Here is a 27,766-nt window from a genome sequence, read left to right on the forward strand (position 1 = left end):
CAAATATGTCGAGCACAAAATAAAAAGGGTTGGACAGAAATGTGAAATATGAATTCACATGTAAAATGGAACATATTGTGTTCCACAGGGTTCAATTCTGGGGCCTCTACTGCTTTCATTGTATCTATATCTCAAACACCAAATGGTTGTTTTCAAGTGCTCTATAATAGAGTTGAGTTGAGTGATGGGAGTCGGGGTCCTAACTGCATGATTTGAAATGCTACGTTGAGAGTCCCTCTTAGTCACTCTTAGGAAAAATAAAAAATAAAAAATTCTAGTCTAGCGCAGCTATCTAGCAAAACTAAAGGAACACGTCCTAAAGCTGCATGGAGATTGGGTACAAGAACACTTTCTGAACACAAGGTAAATAGAGCCAGATTCGATGAAAAGGTTTCTCTCCCTGTTCATTTTCTTCACCAGTAAACTCGGCCTATACCTATGTCTTAAATTTGGGCTGAAAAAAAACAAAACAAAACAATGAATTAGATATTTTTCAAAAAAGAAGTGTTCGGTGAATGCACATAGGAAACTGGTAAGGTTCAGTACCTCCAACAAGGTTAAGAACCACTGCTATATGTTTTATATCCGAGCGTAAAATGTTTCAATGGAGCAATACCTGCACAGTAACCAAGTCGGCACGTGGATGGCTTCACAAGTCTGTACACGTAGTAGCTGCTAGCTGCTGTAGGGCAGAGCTTGACATGGATGTTGTGTGAAGAAAAATGGCAGCATTCTCCGCTCCACGCATTACACACAGTGCGAGTTGCAATCACATTCGATTGTGTGGGATGAGGTTGTGTTATCCACATAGGTGCATGGGTTCCACACATGTTTTCAGCGATGCACCTCTCAGGAATACGTGCACTGTCGTGCCCCAGAAACAAGCGATACCAGCCAAGCCACTCAACGTTTCGGTCACATTTTGCCTGGTTAGAATCATTATAGCGAAACTGTGTCGAACGCCAGTCATCATCCAGGACTGTGTAGGTCTGGCAGGGGTCGGCACAACTATTTCCAATGCAGTCCATGCCTGATGGACAAACTGTGTTTCCACAACTGAATAGGACTGACTGTGAAGAAATTCCGGATCTGGAGAGTGAGGCAGGCTTTAGGCATTCGTAAGAGCCTTGCGTGTTTTGGCAATTCAGAGGTGCCGCGCATGGTGAGTTAGGGCGCAAACACTCGTCAGTGTCCACGCAGCCTCTGCCAGGTGCCCACTCATAACCGTGGCTGCAACAAGAGCCATCGCTACAGGCTATGGTATCGTAACACGTGAGACCGTCGCCTACAAAGCCATCTTTGCAGACGCATGAGAAGCCAGTGAAGGAGTCGCCTCTGTCGTGTGACGCTTGGCACGTTGCTTTTTCATGGCACGCATCACAGCTGGAAACACTTGTACCTAAGAAGAAAAAAAAAAAAAGTCACAGATTTATGTCAATCGCTAAGTTGTTCACATTCAGATCTTTGTTGTTGTTTTTTTCCAACACCATGTTTTTTTCAACTCCCTCAGACCTCTGTCAACTCCGTCAGATGTAAAATGTTTTTGTCTTTCGAAAAATAAAGTTTATTCTTTTTACAATTTATTTATTTATTTAATGTATTAACGGACTGTTTTATCTACAAACCTTCATGTGAAATTTATTTTAGAAAACATTTTTTTCTTAGACTAAATAAAAAATTCAAAATGTAAAAATTAAAAATATTAAAATTAAAATTAAAAAGAAATAATGAAAATTATGACTTTTAGAAATATGGGTTTTCAGAATAGTGTGAAATCACAATTCAAGTTGAAAAAAGTGGTTATATATAGAACCTGTTCCTTTAAATAAAACAAATACATGCAAATCCCAAAAAAATACCAGGTGCATGTATGCAAAATCCTCTTTGACCCTTATCTCAACATATACATATATATATATATATATATATATATATATATATATATATATATATATATATATATATATATATATATATATATATGAGTAATTAATTAAAAAAAATGCACCAAAATCACCACGCAATATTTCAAACTTGAAAAACTCTAGCTTGGACACGTGTTGTACATACCTAAGGGAGGAATTCTCATATTGGCTTGATGTTGTCCGTGCTGACATGTGTCCAAGTTAGAGATTTCTCTTGTTTTTCATTTTTGAAATATTGCATGTGAATTTTGCCATATTGTTTTTGAACCACCCTGTTGTGTGCCAAATACAACAATCGCTGTCCGTTTCTCATTTAACCAATGAATCCTGAATCAATTCAAATGGGTTACTCATTGTACATTGGCTCAATGACGCATCATAGTCCAAACAATGAAAATCCAATTTGATCATAAATAGTTTTCTGTAGTTATAGATTTATTTTTTTATTAATAAAAAAATGCTATGCCAACGCTTCCTTTTCAAAATTTTCTGCTTTCCTCAGGACTAACACCATTGCAAAATTTTCTTGAAAATCAGGGATATATTTTAACTCCTATTACACTGTGACTTGTAATATTGTTGCAACTCTTTTTAGAATTAAATAAACTTTAGAAATTTGGAGCTGATTCAGATTTTTCTGTCTGTCAGCTTTCTACACTGCTTATCCCGTTCAGGCGATTTTTGCTTACAAACATCCAGAGTTGAATGCCACAAGAAAAGTTCTTTTCTTGAACATCCCATCCATTCCATTTTCTATTTCTAGTTAAAGGGTATAGATACAGTAAGTAGAAGAAAATTGCTTGAAAAAAAAATGTTGCTCGTTTTTCTTGCTTTGTCACAATCGTGTTTCTGAGTTTTTGATACTGAAATCTTTGACCAAAGTTTTGAGACTGGCTGGCGACTAGTCCAGAGTGGACCATGCCTCTTGCCAAAAATCAGATGGAGACAATCAGAATTTGAGTTTCGCTTTATCAGTATAGAGAATTGAATCCAGATTTTTGAGCAAAACAGCAAAATTATGCAATGATATGGTTGCCACAGGCTAGGGAAGCTTTGTATTTATTTATCTATCTATTTTCTAATGCTAATACAGTATGTTGCAGTATGTGCATTTTTGTGTGGACATTATTTCTAGGCTTCAAAATATGATTGGAAAATTTTCCGCCAAAAAAGAAAATACCAACCTGTGATATATAAAAATGGTCTACGTACCTGAAATTGTTCCAGTGTTGAGCAGCAGGATTAGGAGCACTAACACCCCTCCCGATATCTTCATGATGCGCCACACACACAACTTGCTGAAAGACAATTCTCTGAGTTAGACAGACTGCAAATCACCCTAATTTTTCTTAATTCTCCAGAAAAATAATGGTAGATTCTGAGTTACCTTGAGAAATGAAGGAAGGAATCCCCAGAGTGTCGGATAATGTTGCAGGTGAGGAGAGTGTGAGAGAATTTATACTCTTGGCCAGCTTTTGGCGTCAAAAGATCATACAAAACAATCATTTGTTCAACACAAAAACAGGTCCTTGACAGCATTGATACAGGAGAATTGGTAAATATGACATACATTCAAATAACACTCAAACAGAACTGGCACACGAAGCCCACATTACCGAAATTAAATGTAGGACAAAGATTAAAAAAAAAAAAGTGATAAATGAAAAGTAGTGACACAAAAATGTCAACGTGTAGCACATGGGAGTGAATAGATTATTTACTGCAATTGGCTGGCAACCAGTTCAGGGTGTACCCCGCCTGCTGCCCATAGCCAGCTGAGATAGGCTCCAGCACACCTTGTGAGGAATAAGCGGTCAAGAAAATGGATGGATGGATTATTTCATAATTTATTTTATTATTTATTTAATAATTTAATAATATATTTGATTCTACTCATATTAACATAATTAGGGGGGAAAACGGCAAATTATTGTGCAATATACTTAGAATATGGTGCTTAGTTATACTGTCCCTTGTTAAAGTTTTGGTCTTTCCATTTATGAATGAATGAATGAACTGTTATTTTCAAACGTATAAAAGAAAAGCAAAAATAATGTACAAAAAAATGGAATATTCTCATTAGATTATAGGTACTTCTTTGTCAGAGTGGTCGCCACTCTTTACTATTACAAACAATTGTAAGTTAACGTTGTACTGTTTCCCGTAACGTTTCAAAAAGGACCGTTTCTTTTGAAGGCAAGTTATTGATTTATTCCAAGAGCACTCTCCATTCCAGTAAATGGGAATTGGGTCAAGATGAAAAGAAACACAATGTATGTTGCAAAGAAAACCATTAATGTGGGGATGTTTCACCTTTAAAAAAAAAAAGAAAAAAAAGAAAAAAAAAAGAAAAACACGTTATTAATAAGTAATAACTTCCTTTCTAAGGATGTTTTGTGAAAGCACAAGTGCTCAAACACTTATGAACGGCGTTATCACGGACTAAACAAGCCATTCATTGCACAACAATAAATGGCCTAGATATGAATATGTTTTTTTTTGTTTTTTTTATGTCTAACATATTCAGCACATAATTTCAGCCATTTGAGCTAAAGAGTGAAGAAATCCCCTAACTTTACTTGTGATCTTGACTAGTTTATTCTCATAGTCCCTAGATGTGTTTTGTATGTGTTGATGTCATAGTCAGTCGTGTTTCAATCATGGTAACCGTTTTATTGTCTTTAATTGGGAAAACTAAAACTGCACCTCCTGTATGCGTTATGTCAATGTCAAGGGAGCTATTGTATTTTCTAATTAGAAAATAACTTTTTTTGTTATTTATGAATTTATTCATTTTAATTATTGTCTTTTGTAAATGTATGTCCATCACTTTCTTTCAGTTACAGCTGTTGTGCAGCGCAGTAAAGTTGAGTGGAGTTTTGACTAAATGATGACACTCATACCATAAAAATGATCACCTACCACTGTAAAATGCACATGTACTGTCTGTAATATCGACAAACCTTTAATTAAGTCCATAAATCCACCATTCTTGTCCATTTGACCCAGGATCCAAGTTCTCTTCTTGAAATAGGTTTAATCAAAAATCAAGTAAATTTTTTTCTTTGCAATATGTTCTATGTGCATCTACGAGTCTAAACACAGATTAATTTTGCATTCATGTAATAAGAATTAAGCAGAATAAATTACCCATTTTCAGATGTGGCAATTATTGTAGTGCAATTATTGATTTGCATCTGAAATTTAACAGTCACTTAAAACCCATTACTAAATGTACCCATTACCACCTGAAAAACACAGCTCAAAGTATGAGTTTTACGTCTCAACAAGAGACAGAAAAACTTGTTCATGCTTTTATTTTCAATAGGCAAGATGGTGTCTTTGCCAGTTCGCATTAAAAAAAAAAATAACAAAAAAAATAAAAAAATCAAGCAGCTACAACTGATCCAAAATGCTGCCGCTGGAGTCCTTACAACCACCAGGAAAATGGATCACATCACATCCAGACCACCCTCGGATCGTATTGCGCAGGTCGATTGTGTGTTCGCAGAATCTGAACCAGAGTGATGCAGCATTTAGTTCTTATGCTCCTCACCTGTGGAACAAACTCCCCGAATACCTGAAATTGGCGCATTTAAATCAGGGCTGAAAATATTGTTAACTGCAGGAGGCTGTCTTTTATTCTCTTATTTTAATCTCCAATTGCTCGCTATCTTAAAATTTATCTGCATCTTGTTTTTAATCATTTTAGTCTAATTATTTGAGATGATTTTATTCTTATTTTTGCAATATCTGAATGATACTTAAGATAATGTTTCATCATGTAAAGCACTTATGAATTGCCTTGTACATGAAATGTGCTATACAAATAAACTTGCCTTGCCTTCACTGCTTAAGTGTTTTAATGAAATGCGCACAGTGAAGTACTTCCATGTCAAATCATCATGCCAAGAATACAACACAATATGCCTATCATGCATCCTTCATTTGAAAAGGCAATCATTTATCTATCCTTCCCTCCTTCCTCTCTTTAGTTTTTCCTCTGGTCTCTTGAGATCTCCTTAATTTGTTGGAATTTAGAGGTTTCTGGGGTTGGCGTAAGACTGATTTTTTTAACCATGTGGATGGCAGGAAGTGTTTAGTTGGTGCTGGATTTTACTTTATTATCATTCTTTTCTTTGACCTTTCCTCTGGTCTCCTGACCTTCTGAACTTCACCACTCTGGCGAGACTCTGAAGTATCCGATTAAGGTGAAGGGTAATGGGATTTTTATTAGGTTTTAGGTGAATTAATGAGTATAAATTTACACGTAGGTACACGCACGCGCACGCACCCCAACGCACACCCCCACACACAAAAAAAGGAAAAGGCAATCATCGACAAATACAAAGAGTTCAGTGGATTCGGACAGTAGGACAATGTTGAATAAATGTGACTGTCCCAAGATTCTGGATAAAATTATTGTGTTGCAGATGTTGGTATGGCATTAGTTGTTGTCAGTGTGGCTTAAAAACCATTGTACTCAACTACTGTACATGCTAAAAAGAGAAGTGCTGATCCAAATTAAGTTTAACCAGAGTTAAAGTCTCTAAAAAGAGATTGTTGATCCAACTTCATTGAATCACTTCAATTGGTAACACACAATTGAATTAAGGTTATCCAAAGTTAATATATTAACTTTAATTAATTAATTAATCATGAGTTTACGTTACGTCTTTACTATACTTTTCACTTTTACTTAATTGTACTAGTTGTATTCAAGAGTATATATAAAGTGCAATGAACTCATAATTTGGATTTAATGAACTCATAATTAATTCAACTTTATATATTAACTTTGCATTAACTCAATTCAATTGTGTGTTAACCAATTGCAGCAACTCAATTAAGTTGGACAACAATTCTCTTTTTACAGTGTAGACAAAACTTTACTGAAGGCGACTTTATTGTGCAGTCACCCAGAAATTAAAAAGCATCTGAGAAAATTGTGACTTTTTGAACTTTGACTGAAAACTTGTTGCCTGGAAAACATTATATTAAGCATTAGTTTTCATTCAACTATTCAAAATGAAATAATTCCAAATCATGCAAATGTACAGTCCCTTTATTACCTGAATTATAAAAATCTCTTCGCGGAAGAATCTAAACAATACATTACAAGTATGTACTTAAGATATGGTACAGAGGTGCTGTCAAAAACATCAGGTCATTCTTTTGACTAAGTCAAGTCAACTAAAGCAAACATGTATTTCCAGTCTATGATTAGTCATACTGGGCCTTGTCAAATTAAGAGCTGTGAAGAATTCATTAATCATAACGGAACATTCTTTTTCTGGCGCAGTAGACAACCTTAACCTAGATTTTAAAAATGTTATGGTCTCATAAGTAAAAATTATTATTATTAGTAGTAGTATGTTTCAATCAAGTGTTATCAAGCCACTAGTGTTCTCCATAATTAACTAGAGCGCCGCTTAGCCTCTGGCTGGAGCATGTGATGGCGAGCAATTTGCTTTCGGTGGTACATCAAATTCATTTGAAAATGTGTTTGAAAAGATAATGTACTGTATAATGTAAGTGCTTTCCAAGGCTGTTTTTAACAAAACATGTTCTTTATCCTTAAAGGGGCTGTCTGCCGGATTCACTCAGGAAAATGCACTTTTTAAATACAGGATGTACACACTTTAACTTTCTCTCAGTCTACACATCTGGGTTTATGTTCATCTTTGGTGGTGATATCGTCCTAAACCCCGACCTCCCCAGCCTGTATTTTGCCATTTTGTGTTTGTTTTGTAAACAGTGGGACGTTTCTGTGGAAAGACAGTGTTGACACCCCTCCAGCCAATCGCAGAGCGGGGGGTGGCGTGTCGCTAACGGGGCCGGGCGAACGTGTCAGCTGCGTGACGTCACTCCCGCGGCAATTTGAAAGCACGCACGGATTTTTTTTATATTTTTTTCACTCACTCTCTCACAGAAGCTTACGTGTGTGAATGAGTGAGTGAAGAAAAAAAAAATCCGTGCGTGCTTTCAAATTGCAGCGGGAGTGACATCACGCAGCCGACACGTTTGCAACATGCCACCCCCCGCTCTGCGATTGGCTGGAGGGGTGTAAACACTGTCTTTCCACAGAAACGTCCCACTGTTTACAAAACAAACACAAAATGGCAAAATACAGGCTGTTTAGGACAAAATCACCACTAAAGATTAACATAAACACAGATGTGTAGACTGAGAGATAGTTAAAGTGTGTACATCCTGTATTTAAAAAGTGCATTTTCCTGAGTGAATCCGGCAGACTGCGCCTTTTAACTTCTAGACAAATTGGTCGCAACAATAGGAAAATGTGGCACCCTGGGTGACAGCAGTTGATAAACACTGTCTTAGAGGATTATTAAAAAAAAATAAAAAAAAAATGTGTCCATTTTAATTGGTCATCCCCCATGTTGCTGTATGTTGCATTTACTGGTGAGAAAAAACATTTTTTGCAATATCTTAGGTCATTTAAATTTATAGTTCATAAAATATGGCAAGAAACTTTCAAAACAATAGATTATAAACAAAAGGCTACACTAGTTTTGGTACTTTTGTAGACGTGTGCAGTTAGAAACTTGCATGTCTACATTGGAGATCAAAGTGCACAAAGTACGTTTATGAGGAACTATCTGCAGACCGATCATTGAAAATCTCTTCCTCAGACACTTCCTGCATTATAAATGTAGGTTTTCTGATCCCATTTGGAGTGCCGTCTCAACATCGTCAGCATATCTGAGGCCCTCCAGATCTGCAGCTAAAAGAATCTCCAGGACATTTGGCTGGCGGAAGAAGCAAAAACAGACAAGAAAATGTAGATGTTACAATGTGGTTCTGGTGTTATATAGTAAACAAGCAATCAATGTTATATAGCATCTTTTGTCTTTACGGGACACATCAAATACACAAAATGCTAAAAGTACATGGACATAATCAGGTGTGGAAGGCCGGCTCCAAGTGCCCACTTCACAGACGCCATGTAGACCATGTGTCTTTCCTGCGCTAATATTAAAGTGAATGGGCGGAACCACTTCCATTGGCCAGGAAGCAAGTTGGTTGTGTTCACTCCCACAACGGTGTAAGCACTCGTTTCTAACTATGCTTGTCTATTAAAAAAAAAAAAAAAAAAAAAAATAAAATAAAAAATAAAAATACTCCATCCATGAGCACAGTTAGAGCTTGCTTTGCACTAGACTTGCATTGGGCATGAATCTAGGGCACATGTTGTCGGATCATACCACTTTCCAAACCTTTCTGAAAATATCTTGCCTGTTCATTAAATTTCTTGACAATGTGTTCTACGTAGCCCCACTAGTCTAAATACAGTATTTGGGTTAAGATTGTGCAAGTAGAATATGAGTTAAGCAGCAAAATCCAGCAGTTTTTATCAATATCAGAAGGCGGCCATTTTGACATTTGCTGTCGAGTGAAAATGCCATCACAGTTGCTCAGGTCTCAGATAACAACCAATTACAGCTCAGCTTCAGAAAACAGACGAGCTGTGATTGGTCATTGCCTGAGCAACTGTGATGTCATCTTCAGTCGACAACAAGTGGAAAAATGGCCGTCCCCTGAGATGGATAAAAACGGCTTGATTTTGATGCATAACTCATACTGCACAAATGTAATATTAATCATAATGTCATGTTTAGACAATAGTGAGGTCACATATAACATATTGTCAAGAAATGTTTAAGGTTGACTTTGTCTTTAAGATGCAGGACAGCTACACATTAAATTCTGTGGAGTAAATTTGACTCTCCAGTGGGACCAAAAAGACTCGGTTTTAGAGTAATATTTATACTTGGAAGAGAGTAATCTAAAAAAAAATTGGAAAATAAATAAATAAATAAAGGTCACTCAAGGGTTGAGGAACGAACTCACAACCTTCAGCTTGACTTTGGTTTTTTTTTTTCAATTCTTTATTTTACTCCCTTCCAAATGTAAATCTTAACCTATTCTAAAACTGATTCTATTTGGCCCCACTAAATAGAGTCAAGTTACTTTATAGAATTTACTGTGTAGTGTGTATAGACAGAAGGAGGATCCTAGTATTGGAGAGCTTTGAAGGTGGTTGAGAGTATTTTCAATTGGGTTCCGTATGAAGAGGGGAGCCACTGAAGGGATTTGAGTACAAGAGAAAGTATTTTGGGTTTTTAATAAGTAGCCATGTAGCTGCTGGATAACTGGCAGGCCATCCATGGTGGTTTGATGAGGGAGTCTAAGTAGGACCAGTCCAAAAAAAAAAATAATAATAAAAAAAATGGATAAAGTCAGAACTGAACATGTACTGTTTACATGAAATGATTATGGGGTATACCTGCAACCCGGAAAGGATCAGATACACATCTTGGCGTTTGAACTGCCTCAGCAAGTCGCTCAGCTCAAGAATCACCGTGTAATCTATCACACTGACATGATGGCAATCCAACACAACTGAGCGCGGGGGAGATTCTGAAGAACGTTGCAAAGAAAAAGTCTGTCAACAAAACATCACTCTTGACCGTTTTGATCCTTTGATCAAGCACTTACCCTGTAAAGCTTGAGTGTGTATGATGTGGCTCAGATGTTCTGCGGCAGGAAAGCTGAGCCCACTGGCCAACTGGATGAGCATTACGCCTTGATGAGACATCTGCACACAGCAGGCACATGGACGACAACAGCAATCACCACACATGCCGGATGCATGTTGTGAGAAATGGGTCGTTCAGGACTACCGTTTCTAGTTAGCAAACTGTCTGCCTCATTATTTTCTGTAGTACAGATGTGCCGCTTCTACATGTGAAAATATTTATTGTGTGAATAGGTGCCTGCTTTTTCCAACGTTTGAACTCAGATTTGACATGCAGAGCAACCCAAGCTCCACCCCTGGTAGTCATGGGGGCGGGGTTAACAGCACGCAAGACAGCTCTGCCCTCTAACAGGCTAATTTTAGCAAGAAATGTATAGGTGTTTATTGTCAGATGTAATTCTCGTTTCTTGAGGTAATTTGACAAAAAAAAAAAAAACGTGTCACGGGCATGTTGATAAAACACTTGGGCACTGTTTTTAACTGTGAAATAAAAGCTTAATATTATGTCTTCGACGTTCATGTTTAAAGGGTTACTTGACCCACTGAGCCCTGTTCAGCAGTAAAAAGTTCATATATTGTCCTGAATTAATGTGATAATTTCATTATTTTTCATGTACATTTAACACCTTTAAAAACAAATGTTCCCCCTGTGATGAGGAAGTATGTAATGACCAATCACGGCTCACCTGTTTTCTGGGTTTGGTCAGCGAACTGAGCCATGAGCCATTAGCCGTTACCCGTTTCCTCGGCACAGGTGATGTCATCTTCCGTCAACAGGAAGTGGTAAAAAAAAAAAATATTGTTTTTAAAGGTATTGATTGTTAATGAAAAATAATGAAGTAGACAAATGTCCCAATGAGTCAAGTTTCCCTTTAAATAACCTGAAGCAGGGGAGGCCAGGGTGGGCTTGGGGGGTCCGCTCGGGGATCAAATCCGCGGCCACCAGTTTGGGAGCACAACACGCTACCAGTGAGCTAAAATTCTGTGCCTCAGACAGAGCTCAGCTGATTTTTTAATGTTATGCAATGTCGTGATCTACCATTAATTTACTACCTTTGAGATCAACTTTTCAATCACGATCAACGTATTGAGCACCTCTGACCTGTACAAATATTAACAATTAAACAGTTTAAATTTGCTTCCTATGACTGCTTGATTTCCTCACATGCTCTGAATACACAATTCGATTGTTTAAGTTGTGTCATGTGAAAGGCGTTATAATCCACGTGATTATTTTTTTTCTCTCCTGTGTATTGAGAATTCTTATGACCAGCAAAGCTATCTGAAGCTGAACAAGGGAATGAACTCCAGAGTTGTAGAGTTACGAGAGTAGTTCTATCTTTTAGTGGGAGAAAAATTCCCAAGGACATAGCTCAAAGCCTACAAAAGGACTACGACCTCAGGGACAAGCTACTGAAGCCATAAATGTCAAATTCCAGATGCCAACCAGTTCCCATCAACAATAAACTGCACTGGAATACCTTAATTCCAGGCCTCGCCATGGTGTACATCAGTAAGGCTCCAGATACAGCAACACCGCCGATGATTCCATACTGCACCTGCCAGAAACTCATCAGGAATGTCACAAGGAAGGGAAGGAGGTCAAGTTCTGGGGATGACAGCAAAACAGAGTGAGGTGAGACTTGTACACTGTGTACAATAAAAAATGCAGAAACATACTATGTATCCGCCACATCTTCGCCACGACATGATAGTCAACCATGGGAGCGACCGCACAGATGACAACAGCAGCTAGACAAGCTTTTGGGATGTAGTAGAAGGCCGGCATGAGCAACGCCAGAGACAGCAACACTACCACACCTGCAAAAAAATAAAATAAAAACTGTAATACAGAATAATTTTTCAAATGATTTCTGGAAGGTGACTGCACGGTAGCTGATGTCAAATCAGTACATTTTATATGTCACTTCAACAAATATCAATGGAATTTACTGACAACTACTATGAGATTGCTTTGTGGCTGCTTCACTTTACAAACTAATGACACACACACAGAGACCAGAAACAGCAATAGGCACATGAGATGTAATTTAAAAAATATATATTGGGAAAAATGTGTTTTAAAAATATAATAATGTCTTATTGCTCTGTAATCATTGACATAAGTAGTGAGGTATTAATTAACAATAAGAAACAATATTTTTATTGTTGTGACTCTAGTTTACAGACAGTAAAGCAAAACTGAGCATTGTCTCTTCATGGTCAAATTGTACAGTAGGGCTGCACGATATTGGAAAAACATGCGATATGCGATATACTTGCCGAACATAGCGATATCGATATTATTGCGATATTTAACATGTACCTAAAGAAATTACATTTTTATTATCTAATGAAAGAAAAACATTTTTCATGCAGCAAAATAAGCAACCTTAATGTAATCTTAGTTAATTAATTGTAATTATGTCTTGATCATTTTCAACTATTGGATGGCGATGCACATTTTAGTTAGCATCTGACTGGTCAAATTCATATAAAAAGCATAAAATTCCGTATAAAACTTATTGCATGCCTTTGCGATATGCATATTGCAAGGGCCAATATCACGATATCGATATTTTTTCGATATATTGTGCAGCCCTATTGTACAGACACAATTTGTACTGGTTTTCATTAAATGAGATGAATGTGAAAGTGGGACATAACGTAAAAGAAAATAGATATAAAGCAAATGCACTGTTGTAAGGCTGATTTCAGTTTTAAAAGTACATGAATGCAAAAGTGAGTGGACTCACTGGTGACAATCCCTCCAGCTGGAGTACAAACGCCAGTCTGAGAATTCACTGCAGTCCTAAACATGACGACAAAAGATGAAACTGTGGACACTCTCTCCCTCCCTTTCACACAAGTACGCACAGACCTGCCAAAGCTGCCGGTAACAGGGTAGGCTGAGACAAAGGAGCCCACGATGTTGGTCATGCCAATTGCCAACAGCTCCTGGTTGGCATCTATTCTGTAGTTGTTCTGCCTGGCTGAGGACAAACAAGAAGTCAAAACCTTGGCCCAGTTTTACACTATCCAAAATATCCTGCAGAGTAGAAAAGCACTTTTGGACACCTATAAAATTGACTGTTGTTCATGTAACTGCACTTGTTCTCTGATTAGACTGTTGAATATGTTTGTGGCTGGGGGATATAATTCATGATGAAGTCAGATGAGACCATCTTCCCAAGACAGTGGTAGTCAGGACATAGTCCATATTTAGTGCCGATAACTGGGTGTGGACCTTTATCCCCTTGGAAAACTCACCAAATGCTTTTGCAATTGCAATGCTCTCCAGTAGTCCCATGAAAGGAATCACAGCTAGACCTCCCCCAAAGCCCTGTGCAACGTATACAGAGCAAGCCATGAGACATTAAAGGGGAAGACAGACCAAAAATATTTCATACAATATGTTCTATGCGCCCCAACTAGTCTAAACACGGCATTCCGATTAATAATACATTTGTGGAATATGAGTTAAGCAGTAAAATCCACCATATCCATCTCAGAGGGCAGCCATTTTGCCACTTGTTGTTGACTGAAAATGACATAACAGTTGCTTAGCACTCAGGTATCAACCAATCACGGCTCAGCTTTCATATGTCACATGGCCAAACTCAGAAAACAGGTGAGCCATGATTGGTCGTTACCTGAGCAACTGTGATGTCATTTTCAGTTCACAGCAAGTGGCAAAATGGCCGCCGTGTGAGATGGATAAAAATGATCTTGCTGCCTAACTCATGTTACACAAACACAACATTAATCAGCATGCTGTTTCAGTATACCTAATAGTGTACTTAAATATACTTGAGAGTATACTTATTAACTCATTCACTCCCAAAAACGTATTTATACGTTTTTAGGTTTTTGTTTGCTAGAGATTTTGTATGAAGGCTTTGATGCAGTTTCTGACCTGAAGTGGTCGCTTAAAGCGATGGTAGTTATTACCAAAACAAAAAACAAAAAAAAACGGCCAGCCGGTGGCAGCAAAGTATAAGAGATCAACCAGGTCCATGTTGCAACAAGCTCTTTTTCCAAGTATTTTCAACAGGTTTGTGAATAATGATGAAACTTTGCTAATTCGAACGCTAATTCTAACAGATAAAAAAATATTTTGTATTTTTTATTATTTATTTATTTATTTATTTATTTATTTTTCTAATGAAAGAAGAGACACATTTTTCTATTGGTAAGTTGGTAAGTTCCATGTCTTATAGCAATATAACATGAAAATGGTTGGGAGTGAATGAGTTAATATACTTAAGTATACTTTTGAGTGTACTAAACTGGGCTAATTTAGTCCCAAGGAATTTACTCAAAGTTTACTTTTCATACAAGACTAGATACACTCAAAAAATAAACTTAAGTATACTCAAGTATACTCTATACTATGTACTTAAAAGTATACTAGTTTGTGGTAAGGGTTAGGCTAGTGGTGGTACATACAGTACAACATATTGTTGTAAACATAATTTTGGGTTGACTTCCCGTTTAAAAACTGATGTCACACCCTCACAAGGACTCCTTACCTCTACAATCTCTCCAAACGTTACTACAGTGCCATTGGCGGTGGTGTCCGAGGTGGGCGGGGGCCTGAAGGGTGGAAGCCCCTGGGACGTTTCCCCAGTGATTGTGAAGATGTGAAGGCCATACGCTTCCCACGAAAAGGCGCAAAATGATGCGCCCACGACTATGAGGGCGTTACGCACTGATCAAAAGGCAAAACACATTTAAGGGGAAGTCAACCTTAATTAAACATTTCTTAACAATAATTGTGTTTTATATGTGACCTCACTAGTCAGAACATGACATTCTGATTAATATTACATTTGTGGAAAATCAGTTACACAGCAAAGTCCAGGCATTTTGCCACTTGCTGTCGAGTGAAAATGACATCACAGTTGCTCAGGTAACAAAAAATCATAGCTCAGCTTCAGAAAACAGGTAAGCTGTGATTGGTCATTACCTGAGCCCTGAGCAACTGTGATGTCATCTTCAGTTGACAGCAAATGGCAAAATGGCTGCCTTCTGAGATGAATATATGGTGGATTTTATTGCTTGACTCATATTCCACAAACAATATTAACCAGAACAGCGTATTTAGATTAGCGGGGTTGCATAGAATACATCAAGAATTCTTTTGTGGGGGTTGACTTCCTCTTTTAAGGAAAATTATAGTGCAAGACACACTATGGGCCAAATGAATGGATGTTGTACATTGGTACTGACTTGTAGCAACAGCCCACACAAATCTTCTGGCAGTCCTGGAGAACCGGCTGGGAGCATCATCATCATCATCATCAGGTCCCAGACTTGTCTTCATAGTCGTCAACATCACCAGCAATGCTACACAGAGCAGACCAAGGACCACATCACCGATTCGCACCTCGGAGATCTTGTAGAATGTGTAGTAAAGCTGTGGGAAGAACTCGTGGGGAATATTTTGGAGTCCCAGGATGTTCTGGAAATAGAATCACAATCTTGATTCATAAAAACTTTCCAAATGTATTTGTATATTTGCCAAAATATTACTACAATGGTACATTTTTTTTTAGTTTCTATTTTGATTGCATTAAATTTCTTGGTTGCTATATAAGAGGACATTCGGAGTACATTTTATTATTGATCTCGTAAGTGTGTTTTAACTGCAGGTGTGTAGTGTTTACAATGATTACCTCACCTTCACCTGACCAAAGCCAATTGTTATTGCCGCAGCACAGGTGAAGCCTTTAATAACAGGAAATGAGATGAAGTCCAAGAGGAAGCCTGAAAATGGAGGAGTTTACATTTCACATTTTAGCCTGCAGAGGGCGGCAAAGTAGAAGATGAGGCGAAATTTAACATAATGCTAGACATATGAATACAAATCCTCATCTGGAATGTGACAACTCTTGTTTTTCTGAGGTCAAGTGTTACAAAATGAGGTCGTTCCCTCCCCTCACCTAATCTCAGTAACGCCAGTGAAGCCTGGATGAGACCACAGAGGAGGCTAAGCAGCACGGCTCGATGCGGCTCGCCCCCCACCAACGAGAAGCAAAGTAGGGACATGATGGCTGTGGGACCCAGCGTCACGTCCTTGGATGTCCCCAGGAAGGTGTAGATGAAGCCTCCCATGAAGGCAGAGTAGAGCCCATACTGTGTGCGCAGAAGTGATTGTGTGGCCACAGTTATGCAACAAATGATCAGTTTTCATCTTAACACTTTATAGCAGTGGGAGGATACTGATCATGTGACGTTTGTGATCCTGGATGTCTAATTAACATGTTTTCAAAGGTTAAAGAAATATATTCTATATTCAAATAAAAAAAATCAAGGATAGGACTCACCTGTACAGGAAGGCCTGCTACTTCCGCATAGGCCAAAGCCTGCGGGACTGTTGTCAGCCCGACGGTGAGGCCAGCAAGGAGATCCATCTGCAGCCATTTAAGATTGTATTTGGGTATCCAGGAGAGAATGGGCAAGAATCCCTTTAGCATCCTGCCAGAGCAGCAGCATCTCTTTCTTTCTCGCTTTTCTCTTTGCAGCAGAGGTTGGTCCATGATGAATCAAATTGTATGTGGAAAAGGAGAACCTGTTGGCAGAAGTCACAAGTGTGAATATGGGTAATATGAGTACATAGTTACAATATCAAATCCACTTACACAGCAAGATGAAAGTTCCTCCTTTGTTTTATAGGTGACTCATGGTGTTATTGGACTGGAGATTTGTTCCTCTAACTTGGTTCGTTGAGACCTTTTTGGCAACATTCTGGAAAAGACCTTCTTGTCTGCTCTTCTCGCTTTATCCCTGATTTCTCCACACAGAACTTCAAGCACAAAGCAAATCCATGTGAAGAAAAACACTCCATTTGTCATGTACAAACACATGCATGAAATCTGACCTCTGAATTTGACCCATCACAGTAGTGACTACTTAAGCACACAGGGTATCTATGTCTAACTCTTGCTCAAAAACAGCACAGCCTTGTGGAGGTTGGAGATGCATAGTCTTGAACTGGTGACCCCAACGTTGGCAGGCGACAATCTTAACCACTCAGCCTGTGGCGATCTGTGTGTCTCTGAAGAACCAACACAACACTTGCAGCAGTCAATGTTCAATGATACAAGTAAAAGGAAGGTCAGTTTAGGACTTGCCAGTGAGTTTGTGCAAAAACACTTTAAACCTCTCTTCAAAATGCTCAAGAGTGGTGCTAACACAGGTGCTATAAGCGCAGGTGGTTCGTGCGCTCGATTCTCAAGCAGGAAGAAAAGTCGCATGGGTTCGAGCGTCAGGACCGCGCCATGTAAACACAGCAGCAATAACACGTTTATAGATCATGAACTCATGAGAATCATATGACCTGTACGATGACCGACTTTCACGATCAAGCAACAGCTCTCTCTCTCTATATATCTCTCTCTCTCTCTCTCTCTCTCTCTCTCTCTCTCTCTCTCTCTCTCTCTCTCTCTCTCTCTCTCTCTCTCTCTCTCTCTCTATCTATCTCTCTCTCTATCTATCTCTCTCAGGTGTTATATGACAGCTTTATACGCATTCATTTTTGCAATATTGCATATAAATAATTACTTATTCGACACGGTTTGCATCGTTTTGAAAGCCGTGGATAAATATATTTATTATTAAAATGAACTGCACTAAGTATGACTAAACTGTCACTTCAAACCTAGATCACGATCATAAAAACTCAAACAAATAATTCGCATGGAGTGCAACTATCAAATACGAGCAATAGTTCCTTCTTACAATTGCGATTTTCCCAGGTCCTCGTTTGCCGATCTTGTGCCGTGCGAACCGCTTCCCAAAAAGCATCCCAGCCGAGCCTTCCGGTTGTGAAACGTCACGTGGTAAAAGTCATGTGATAGCATGTGGCCGGGTTTGTTTGCGGAAGACGAAAAAAGTGCTGTAGTTGTATAAGCAGGCACATTTGTCTCGCATGCCAATACACACAATGTGAAATACTTTAGAATATTTATATTTCAACAATGTGAAGTTTCAAAATGACTAATCAGGTCAATATGAGCAAGATGCTCAAACCATTTCTTTGGTTTCTGCTTCTTTGTCACCTCGGGGAATCCAAGAGAAGAAATGTTCTTCTAATTATCGGTGAGTAATTACGTTTTAAACTGAGAGTGCCTGATGCAAAAAAAAAAAAACTGGCAGGCTAAAATCTGACTGAGAAAGTGTTCGCACCTAGCATTAGGTTGCCTGTAAATACAAACACAGTGGGGTAATTTACCTAAAAATTCATTTTTCACTGTCAACAATTCCCATTTTGATAACTTGCCACCACGAAAACTTAGGCTCTCGTTGTTTAAAGTTATGAAATGACTAACAAAATTGTTAAAACAGCCAATGCCTACCAACTAAAAAAATAAATACACCTCACTTGTCTGCATTTTTCTTTAACAAGCGTTTGACAAAATAACGACTAAAAAGTACTGCTATCTTTTCAAATCTAGGAAATAAAAGTAACAAATCATCAGAAAAATAAATACTCAAGTGAAGTACAGATACAGTAGGTTACCTGAAAAAATGTACTCAAGTGAAGTGACAAAGTATTTATATCCACTAATATTTACCATCACTGCGTCAGTTCTTTACATTTCCAGTTGTGAAATACGGTAGGTAAATAAGATTATGAAAGGATTACTTGACACAAATATTATTGTTTTTAGTTTTAGAATCAAACGTCTTTTGTGTAGCACAATCCACCATATTTATATCTGCTAACTCATGAGACGACCTAATATAACTTAACTTCTTTAGTAATATGGCTCCAATTTGTACGAGAGACCACCTGTTTTCTTTAAAGCACTAGATGCACACGCTGTGCATAGTAGAGCCTACTACAAGTGTTTTTTTTTTCCCCCTCCCCCTTCCAGCTGATGATGCCGGCTTTGAGACTGAGGTGTACAACAACTCTGTGGTCCACACCCCTCATCTGCGTTCTCTGGCTCAACACAGTGTTGTGTTCAACAACGCTTTCACTTCGGTCAGCAGCTGTTCCCCCAGCCGCTCCACCATCCTAAGTGGCTTGCCACAGGTAACGCACACATGCGCCACCATATGCACAAAAGTCTTTAGGAAGTATTTTTTTAGGAAGTATTTTAGCAACACAAAATGCCGTATCCTAGTTTTGCCCTTAAATAAAAAAATGTTTCCTGTCGTCTTAGCACCAGAATGGCATGTATGGCCTTCACCAGGGGGTGCATCATTTTAACTCTTTTGACGGCGTCCGAAGTCTGCCGCTGCTCCTCAGCCAAGCTAACATACACACAGGTTTGTGATACTTCATTTTTCTCCCTCATCATACACAACTTGCAAACGTGTTCAACTGTATTTCTGTCATTTTCACTCTCAGGTATAATTGGCAAAAAGCATGTTGGTCCCGGGTCCGTGTACCCGTTTGACTTTGCATACACGGAGGAAAACAACTCTGTCCTTCAGGTGGGGCGGAACATCACCCGCATCAAACTTCTCGTCCGAAGGTTTTTCCAGACTCATAAAGAGGAAGTTTTTGACCGGAAGCAAAAAGCAGAAGACGACACGGTCAACAGTTTGAAAGATGAAGAAAGGCCTTTTTTCCTCTATGTTGCCTTCCACGACACCCACCGCTGTGGCCACTCCCAGCCCCAGTATGGTGCGTTTTGTGAGAAGTTTGGGAATGGGGAGATGGGAATGGGCAGAATTCCTGACTGGACTCCACAATATTACACACCAGAGCAAGTTAAGGTCAGTGATTAAAGACAATTCCCAGGATGTTGAATGTTTTTGCTGTTTTTGTCAATTGCATGTGATGACACAATCATAGAAATTGAGAGTCTGTTACCCTATAAAGCCTAACTTGACATTTTGTGTAATCCAGGTTCCCCCTTTTGTACCAGACACACCTGCAGCACGAGCTGACTTAGCCGCATTGTATACTACAGTCAGCCGACTGGACCAAGGTACAGTATGTGCACCACACACGCGCATTGCAATTTTCCCCATGTGAAACAATAGTTTTAATGCGCCATTTTTCTGTGCAGGTATTGGATTAGTTCTTCAGGAGCTCAGAGACGCTGGTTATGAGAATGACACTCTGATCATCTACAGCTCCGATAACGGCATCCCCTTCCCCAACGGCAGAACCAACCTGTATCACTCCGGTACAGCAGAGCCCATGATGGTGTCCTCTCCAGAACACAGGCAGAGATGGGGAGACACCAGTCAGGCATTTGTCAGCTTGTTAGGTAAGAGGTGGGATATATACCGAATATTTGCATGAGAAAATTTTAAAAACATGTGGAAGTCCTTTGCTTTGATCTTAAAGTGTAGTTGGACGATGTTTACTGACCCACAAAAAGGATCCATCCACCAAGTAAGCCATTGTGACCATTGACCACTAGAGGGAGACTTGACTAATACTGTACAGCAGAAGCTTGGACCTAGAGTTGGACCAAATTTGATTTACCTCCATATCCTCAAAAAATAAATACATCTATAGTTTTTGGGGAAGCCTATTTGGCAAAATGACATTTATTTATGTAGCTCATACATCTGAGATTGGAGGTTAGAGTTTGTGTAGAGTTTCTGTTCTCCCCATGCCTGCATGTTCTCCAGACCTTTCCCACATTTCAAAACCATGCATGTTAGGGAAGGGTCTATCCCACCTCTCACATAAACACACCACAGCTCGCCCGCAACCCTATGAGAATACTTTTAAGGTATAAATACATTTTTGTATGTACAGTAGCTTTCAATAGTGTTCCTAGCCTCTGGACATTTCTACATTTTATTATGCTACAAATAAATAAATGCAAGTTTGTGTTTTATATGTCATAGACCAACTCAAAGTGGTGCGTTATTGTGAAGGGGAAAGAAAATCCATCCATCCATCCATTTTCTTGACCGCTTATTCCTCACAAGTATCGCGGGGGCTGCTGGCGCCTATCTCAGCTGGCTCTGGGCAGTAGACGGGGGACACCCTGGACTGGTTGCCAACCAATCGCATGGCACACAGAGACGAACAACCATCCACACTCACACGCACACCTAGGGACAATTCAATGCGCCCAATTAACCTGCCATGCATGTCTTTGGAATGTGGGAGGAGACCGGAGTACCCGGAGAAGACCCACGCGTGCACGGGGAGAACATGCAAACTCCACCCAGGAAGGTCCGAGCCTGGACTCAAACCGGAGACCTCAGAACTGGGAAGCGGACGTGCTAACCACTCGACTACCGTGCCGCCCCAGGGAAAGAAAATGATTTTCAAATATTTTTCAAAATAAACATTTCAAAATTATAGCATACAAAACCACCTTTTCACTGCAGTTCAAGCTGGAAGTCTTTTGGTGTATCTCTTTACTTGGGCTGAACAATTTTTTTGTTCTCGGATCGACAGCTGTCCCCCCAGCACTTTTACCCCCTCCAAGCTCACTTGCAGTATTTGGAGATATTGCATATACTTACTTATGGAACTGCACTATTATAGCTAAAATAATAGTCATGATTATTTTTGATCAATGTTATTATTAACCAACACCATTATTCATTACATTGTGAAATCAGCTATATTTTTATTGCACTACTTGTCAACGAACAATATGTAAATAACAGGTTTCAGTGCAAAATGAACTTGAAAAAAGAATTATTAGTAATATTAAAAAGAATTCAAAATTTACAAATGGCTAACTGAAAAAATAGCAAGTAATTGTTAATCCATGCTTTATTGAGGCTTCTCAAAAAGGATTGTGATTGTCTCTGGATGCCACAAGATGGTGACACAGCACAATGTTTGTCATAATGAAACTCCTCAACATAGTTCCTTGGCACCAAATTGCCACAAGATGGTGCCAAAATAATACTATTACGTGTTTTGAAAACCACCAAGATTGTTGTTATCATGTGATCTGTAATCCGTCCTCTTTTGACAGACATCACTCCCACCATCCTGGACTGGTTTTCTGTCCCTTACCCGTCATACAGCCTCCCTGGCGACACCACTGTCCCAGTGCACCTCACTGGTCGCTCTTTGCTTCCTGCCCTGGTCACTGAGCCCAGCAGCTGGCACACGGTCTACGCCAGCCAATCCCTGCACGAGGTGGGTGAGCGCGGAAACATTCTGACGGTTTTCTAGAACATGACGCTTACAAGCTCCCTTTTTGTCTGTTCGAGCCAGGTCACCATGTACTACCCAATCCGTTGTGTCCACCAGGGGGCATACCGGCTGCTCCACAACCTGCATTATCGCATGCCCTTCCCCATCGATCAGGACCTGTACGTTTCGGCCACCTTCCAGGACCTTCTGAACCGCACCAGGCTGAGTGAACCCACACACTGGTTCAAAAGTCTGCAGCAGTATTACTACAGAGAGCGCTGGGAGCTGTACGACATCAGGTTTGCTTGCATCGCCAACAACAACGTGAACTCACACTCGACTGGAGACCAAAGTTGATGTTTAGGAATAAGGCCACGTTCCAACAATTTTTTCCACCTATGATTTTTTAGGATAAGCATCATTTTTCAATTTGGTGTGTCACTTGAAATAATAGGCCCGAACCCACGTTATTGAACCATCCTCAGTAAAACTATCTGCATGCTTTGCACAAGTACACTCTATTTCATTGTTTCTCAAATGGGGGGTAGGCACTCCAGGGGTACATGAGATTTTAAAATAATTATAATTAAAACACAGTATCCATGTAAAAATGCTTTGAAAATAATTATTAAAATATGCAGATACTTCGGTAAAATGTAAGTTCATAAAATAAATGTTATTTAACTTCATTGTCCTAACAAACTCGAGTCTTCCCATAGTAAAATGGTTTGACCCAACCTGTCATATGACACCCAGCATCACGTCAATCATTTCAAAACGCTATTTAAAATTAAGATATTTATTTTTGAGAACAGATCTTTACTCAATTAATGGTGATCTTTTTTTGTGTGCAGAAATCTATAATTCATTTAATTCGGGGGGGGGGGTTGTTTGTTTGTTTGTTTTTTAGTAATATCTTTTTACATACAAAAAGTTCAAGAGATTAATGATGTGCATTTCCAAAGTTTAATAAATCAGACAATAATAGCACAACACTCTTTTACTCTGGTTAGTGGGTACTTGGCTGAAAAAAAAAATAATAATTCACAAGGGGTATATCATTGAAAAAAAGTTGAGAACCATTGCTCGATTTGCCGGTGCTGACCTCCACTAAGGAGCTCATGAATACTTAATAATGATATTAATAATAAATAAAATAGCCAAAGACAACACCCTCCAAACCTCCATGGCCCTGTTTGAAAAAGTGATTGTCCCCCTAAAACCTGGTTAGGCCGCCCTTAGCAGCAACATCTGAAATAATAATTGTTTTCGATAACTGCCAATGAGTCTTTCACATCTCTGTGGAATAATTTTGTCCCACTTTTAATAGCTTTATTTCAATAACACTGGAGGTTTTTTTTGTTTGTTTGTTTTTTCAACCATGAACGGCCTTTTTTAAATGTTATGCAACAACATTAAAATCAGATTCAAGTCTGGACTTGGACTAGGCCACTTCCAAATCCTTCATTTTGTTTATTTTGAAGCCATTCAAATCAGAAGTTGACTTGCTGATGTGTTTTTGATGGCGGTCGTGATGCAAAATCCAAGTGTGCTTCAGTTTGAGGTCGCAAACTGATGGCCAAAAATTGGCCTGTTTCTCATGTTTACGTCGATCACAGCTAGTCATCCGGGTCCTGAAGCAGAGAAGCAGCCCCAGACCATCACAATACCACCACAACATTTAACTGTGGGTGTTACATTCATGTCAAATATAACGAGAAGTTCAACTTTCAGCTCATCAGTCCATTGAATACTCTCCCACGATCCTTCTAATTTTATTTGGAATTTGTTTGGCTCATTTTTTTCCTCTTAATAAATTAATTCTCCATTTAAAAAATACATTTTATGTTCAATTAGGTTATCTTTCTTTACATTTGCTTCATGATCTTAAATATTAAAGTGGATTAAGCATGCAGAAAATAAGAATTTTAGAAGAGGATAAATAATTTTACATGGCACATAAGCTGCTATGCAAAAGTCCTAAACTAGCTCGCTCTTTCATTTTGATTAACTTTTTTTCACTGCAGTCTTTGGCATAATAAAACATTAAATAATAGTGAATACATTTTTACAGTGTTTATTAGATGTTTTGACTAATGCAGATGGACCAACAAACAACTACAGCACTCTCTCGGCCTTTCATAAATGTTCATCTTTGGCACTTGTAGAGCTCTACTGAGTGACATTGCAGTTATGCATGTGGCCATTATAGCAGTGCTGAAACAATGCATGTAATGGTTTTCTTGGAGCATATTCTCCCGTGTGCATTAGTCACTGCTGCACACTTACGCACCTTCATGAAATATTTGCACTCTGGGTGGATGTTTGTGCCTCACCTGGACCACATTTCCCAAAGACTTACGCACTTTTCCTCTTGCGCTCTCCAGTCTATATAAATCCATCTTTTTTGCTTTTCCGCATTGCACGTTTTGAGTCATTTCACAACCGCTGATGGCAATTGATTACTGTCAGATCATCTGTGCTGACGTGCGAAACACGATTATTTTCGGTCACGAAGGCTAACGAAAAATGTAAAACTAAAATTCCTCCCAAAATTTCGTTAACGAAACAAAATAAAAACTAAAATGCTTTTTTTAAAAAAGAGAACTCACTGAAACTGTTTTATATTTACAGAACTAAAACTAACTATAATTATAGCGAAAATATCTTGTCTTCGGTAATTGATTTAATACGTGAGCCTTTGGGGATGATTTTAAATGTGACTTTAAGTAGATTTATTTTGATATTAGCCGGAATAACGACGTTTGAAAGTGTGTCACACAGAAGTGATGTCATCTAGAAGCAGCCAATAGAAAAGCATTTTCGGCTCCAATGGCTCAGCTTACCTGCTTTTTCATTTAACTCAGCCCAAATACAACGCTATGTAAGAAATGTGTTACTTTTTTTCATTTTACTGTGGTGTTTATTAAATATTGCTCACAAGTAAAAACTTACTAAAACTAAGCATTTTTTAATTAACATTTTTCAAAACTACAACTAATACTGAAACTGACTAAAACTAAGCATTTATTAAATAACTAAAACTAATCAAAACAAACAGAACCACCCTGAAAATGAATAAAAAACAACTACATTTAAAAAAGAAAAATCAAAACTAACTAAAATGAAAATTCTGAATTGGGAGGGTCTTCACATCTGGCCCATATACGCTCACCCAGCTGCTGTAATGTACCCCCGACTATATTACACCGACAAATATGAGAGGGGAAAGCAGACCCCTTTTTTTCACATGCTGATGGAGGCTTGGAATTTTGAAGTGCCAGTCACAACTACAGTCAGAAAATAAATTTAGCAAATAGCATAGTGAAAATATATATAAACAGAAGTGTACAAAAACAAACAGGTACTCAATTTAGCGTATGCACTAAATGTTGCCACCAATAACTCGATTGACTTTTCTCACAATGTTGAGATTTGTGTAGCTCAACAAAATTTCCTTATCCCATTTATTAGTGAATTTTCAAAATAATGTACTTCTGAAGTGTTGCTAACAGTTTCTTTCTATTCATTCCTACATGACTAATGCAGAAAAGACCCTCTGGAAACGAAGAACCTGGCGTCAGACCCGTCGTACAGCGACGTACTGGCGAGCCTTCAGCAGAAGCTCCAGAAATGGCAGTGGGCGACAGGGGACCCGTGGGTCTGTGGAGCAGACTATGTCCTGGAGGACAAGCTGGAGCCGCACTGCAGACCTCTTTACAATGAACTCTAATGGTACATAAGCCTATCTTGATTGGCATAGAAGTCTGCACTCGCTATGCGATACGTCATCATGTTTATCTATATTTTTATATGCCATGCTGCTTCTAATGACCAAAATAAACATTTTACATCCCCTTATTTCATTTAATGGTTATGTCTCATGCTTGATTACATTACTGGATGTGGTCTCTAATCGGTTTCCATATATGTACAGTTAGGGATGTCACGATAAGGGCAATATCATGATATAGCGATATTAAAACTGCCACAATATCGTTGTCGTCATGTTCACAATATTCAAAAGGAACACATCTGTTAAAAAAAAAAGTCAGGTTGATTTCCATTTGTGCAGTTCTAGCACCCTCTAGTGGCTAGTTTATTAGTGCAATTTAATTTTCATTGGGGATATTTTGGTTAGCACGTCCGCTTCCCAGTACTGAGGTCTCCGGTTCGAGTCCAGGTTCCGGCCTTCCTGGGTGGAGTTTGCATGTTCTCCCTGTGCCTGCGTGGGTCTTCTCCGGGTACTCCGGTCTCCTCCCACATTCCAAAGACATGCATGGCAGGTTAATTGGGCGCTCCAAATTGTCCCTAGGTGTGCGTGTGAGTGTGGATGGTTGTTCGTCTCTGTGTGCCCTGCGATTGGCTGGCAACCAGTCCAGGGTGTCCCCTGCCTTCTGCCCAGAGCCAGCTGAGATAGGCGCCAGCAGCCCCCGCGACCCTTGTGAGGAATAAGCGGTCAAGAAAATGGATGGATGGATGGGGATGTTTTGGCCTTTTATGTTTCAATTCTATGCTAATTGTCAGATGTAAGGGAAACTAATTTGCTTGTGAAGCGATCAATGTGTGCTTGCATTACCAAGGAAGTGCCTCAATATTGTTCTTAGAAATTGTAGGTGGTTTATATGCATTGCTGTTATGTACAAAAGCACAATATTGTGCTTTTTTTTTTAGTATGAGCTCTCTTTTTATAATATTGTGATCTCTTTTAAATATCGCCAACGCCCTCCACAATATAGTGATAATTATCGTATCGTGACCTTCATATCGTGATAATATCATATCGTAATGTTTGGATATCGTTACATCCCTATGTACAGTACTCGTCTCATCCAGAGCCTCTTATGGAGAAGCAAAATGGCATACGTGACATTTAACTGTTTTATTATTTCATTGGAGGCGTGCATCCCTCTAGTCTTCTCCCAGGAGTGGCTGGAGCTGATGATGCATAACTAGCGGGATCAGTAAATCAATCTGCAAATCACTTTGTATTGATAATTTTCTGTTCTTTTCCTCCGAGCCCAATGTGAATCAGCCGCTGATTCACAGACTGCTTTTATTGACGTGCTCCTTTTTTCCCCCTTGAACTCAAAATCCATGATCATTCATTTGGAAGTCTTTTAAAGCTGTACGACAACCGCTCTGCTTTGTTAAGCACTGACCCAATACAACAGCTGTCGGCGTTTCTCCTCACATGAC

The 27,766-nt window shown here is 38.9% G+C and overlaps 2 protein-coding genes and 1 pseudogene across 3 annotated transcripts; 1 reads left to right on the plus strand and 2 right to left on the minus strand.

Annotated features, from left to right (window-relative positions):
* The window catches only part of LOC144020343 (scavenger receptor cysteine-rich domain-containing protein DMBT1-like), a 31,951-nt pseudogene extending 29,862 nt beyond the window's left edge, over nucleotides 1-2,089 (minus strand).
* A 6,286-nt stretch (nucleotides 2,090-8,375) lies between these two features.
* slc26a11 (solute carrier family 26 member 11) lies at nucleotides 8,376-18,314 on the minus strand. Of its 2 annotated transcripts, XM_077525023.1 has the most exons (16): nucleotides 18,229-18,314; nucleotides 17,369-17,545; nucleotides 17,130-17,293; nucleotides 16,815-17,059; nucleotides 16,431-16,623; nucleotides 16,169-16,254; nucleotides 15,718-15,949; nucleotides 15,018-15,196; nucleotides 13,756-13,828; nucleotides 13,367-13,478; nucleotides 13,242-13,297; nucleotides 12,166-12,306; nucleotides 11,967-12,094; nucleotides 10,446-10,545; nucleotides 10,234-10,367; nucleotides 8,376-8,695 (listed from the first exon to the last, which is right to left on the minus strand). In XM_077525023.1, the coding sequence occupies exons 4-16, from the start codon at nucleotides 17,025-17,027 to the stop codon at nucleotides 8,591-8,593; spliced, it is 1,752 nt and encodes a 583-aa protein (XP_077381149.1). In that variant the 5' UTR covers nucleotides 17,028-17,059; nucleotides 17,130-17,293; nucleotides 17,369-17,545; nucleotides 18,229-18,314; the 3' UTR covers nucleotides 8,376-8,590. The 2 variants fall into 2 exon arrangements, with proteins under 2 accessions (XP_077381149.1, XP_077381148.1); XM_077525022.1 differs by having other exon boundaries at nucleotides 13,242-13,478.
* On the plus strand, nucleotides 18,306-26,433 carry sgsh (N-sulfoglucosamine sulfohydrolase (sulfamidase)). The gene is made up of 9 exons (XM_077525024.1): nucleotides 18,306-18,588; nucleotides 19,368-19,528; nucleotides 19,659-19,764; nucleotides 19,847-20,217; nucleotides 20,351-20,432; nucleotides 20,514-20,717; nucleotides 22,404-22,570; nucleotides 22,649-22,866; nucleotides 26,117-26,433. The coding sequence occupies exons 1-9, from the start codon at nucleotides 18,483-18,485 to the stop codon at nucleotides 26,298-26,300; spliced, it is 1,599 nt and encodes a 532-aa protein (XP_077381150.1). The 5' UTR covers nucleotides 18,306-18,482; the 3' UTR covers nucleotides 26,301-26,433.
* The last annotated feature ends 1,333 nt before the right edge of the window (nucleotides 26,434-27,766 follow it).

The sequence above is a fragment of the Festucalex cinctus genome, chromosome 6, assembly GCF_051991245.1.
Source record: "Festucalex cinctus isolate MCC-2025b chromosome 6, RoL_Fcin_1.0, whole genome shotgun sequence".
NCBI classification, from domain to species: Eukaryota; Metazoa; Chordata; class Actinopteri; order Syngnathiformes; family Syngnathidae; genus Festucalex; species Festucalex cinctus.

What these genes read in the sequence shown, in the direction of transcription:
- slc26a11 (XM_077525022.1), bottom strand. Translation starts at nt 17,027, where the DNA reads ATGGACCAACCTCTGCTGCAAAGAGAAAAGCGAGAAAGAAAGAGATGC. An exon ending in TAGCAGGCCTTCCTGTACAG is followed by an intron (nt 16,624 to 16,814) that starts GTGAGTCCTATC and finishes CTGCGCACACAG; the next exon opens with TATGGGCTCTACTCTGCCTT. An exon ending in CGTTTGGAGAGATTGTAGAG is followed by an intron (nt 13,829 to 15,017) that starts GTAAGGAGTCCT and finishes TACGTTGCACAG; the next exon opens with GGCTTTGGGGGAGGTCTAGC.
- sgsh (XM_077525024.1), top strand. Translation starts at nt 18,483, where the DNA reads ATGACTAATCAGGTCAATATGAGCAAGATGCTCAAACCATTTCTTTGG. An exon ending in ACACACCAGAGCAAGTTAAG is followed by an intron (nt 20,218 to 20,350) that starts GTCAGTGATTAA and finishes TGTGTAATCCAG; the next exon opens with GTTCCCCCTTTTGTACCAGA. An exon ending in GGCATTTGTCAGCTTGTTAG is followed by an intron (nt 20,718 to 22,403) that starts GTAAGAGGTGGG and finishes CTCTTTTGACAG; the next exon opens with ACATCACTCCCACCATCCTG.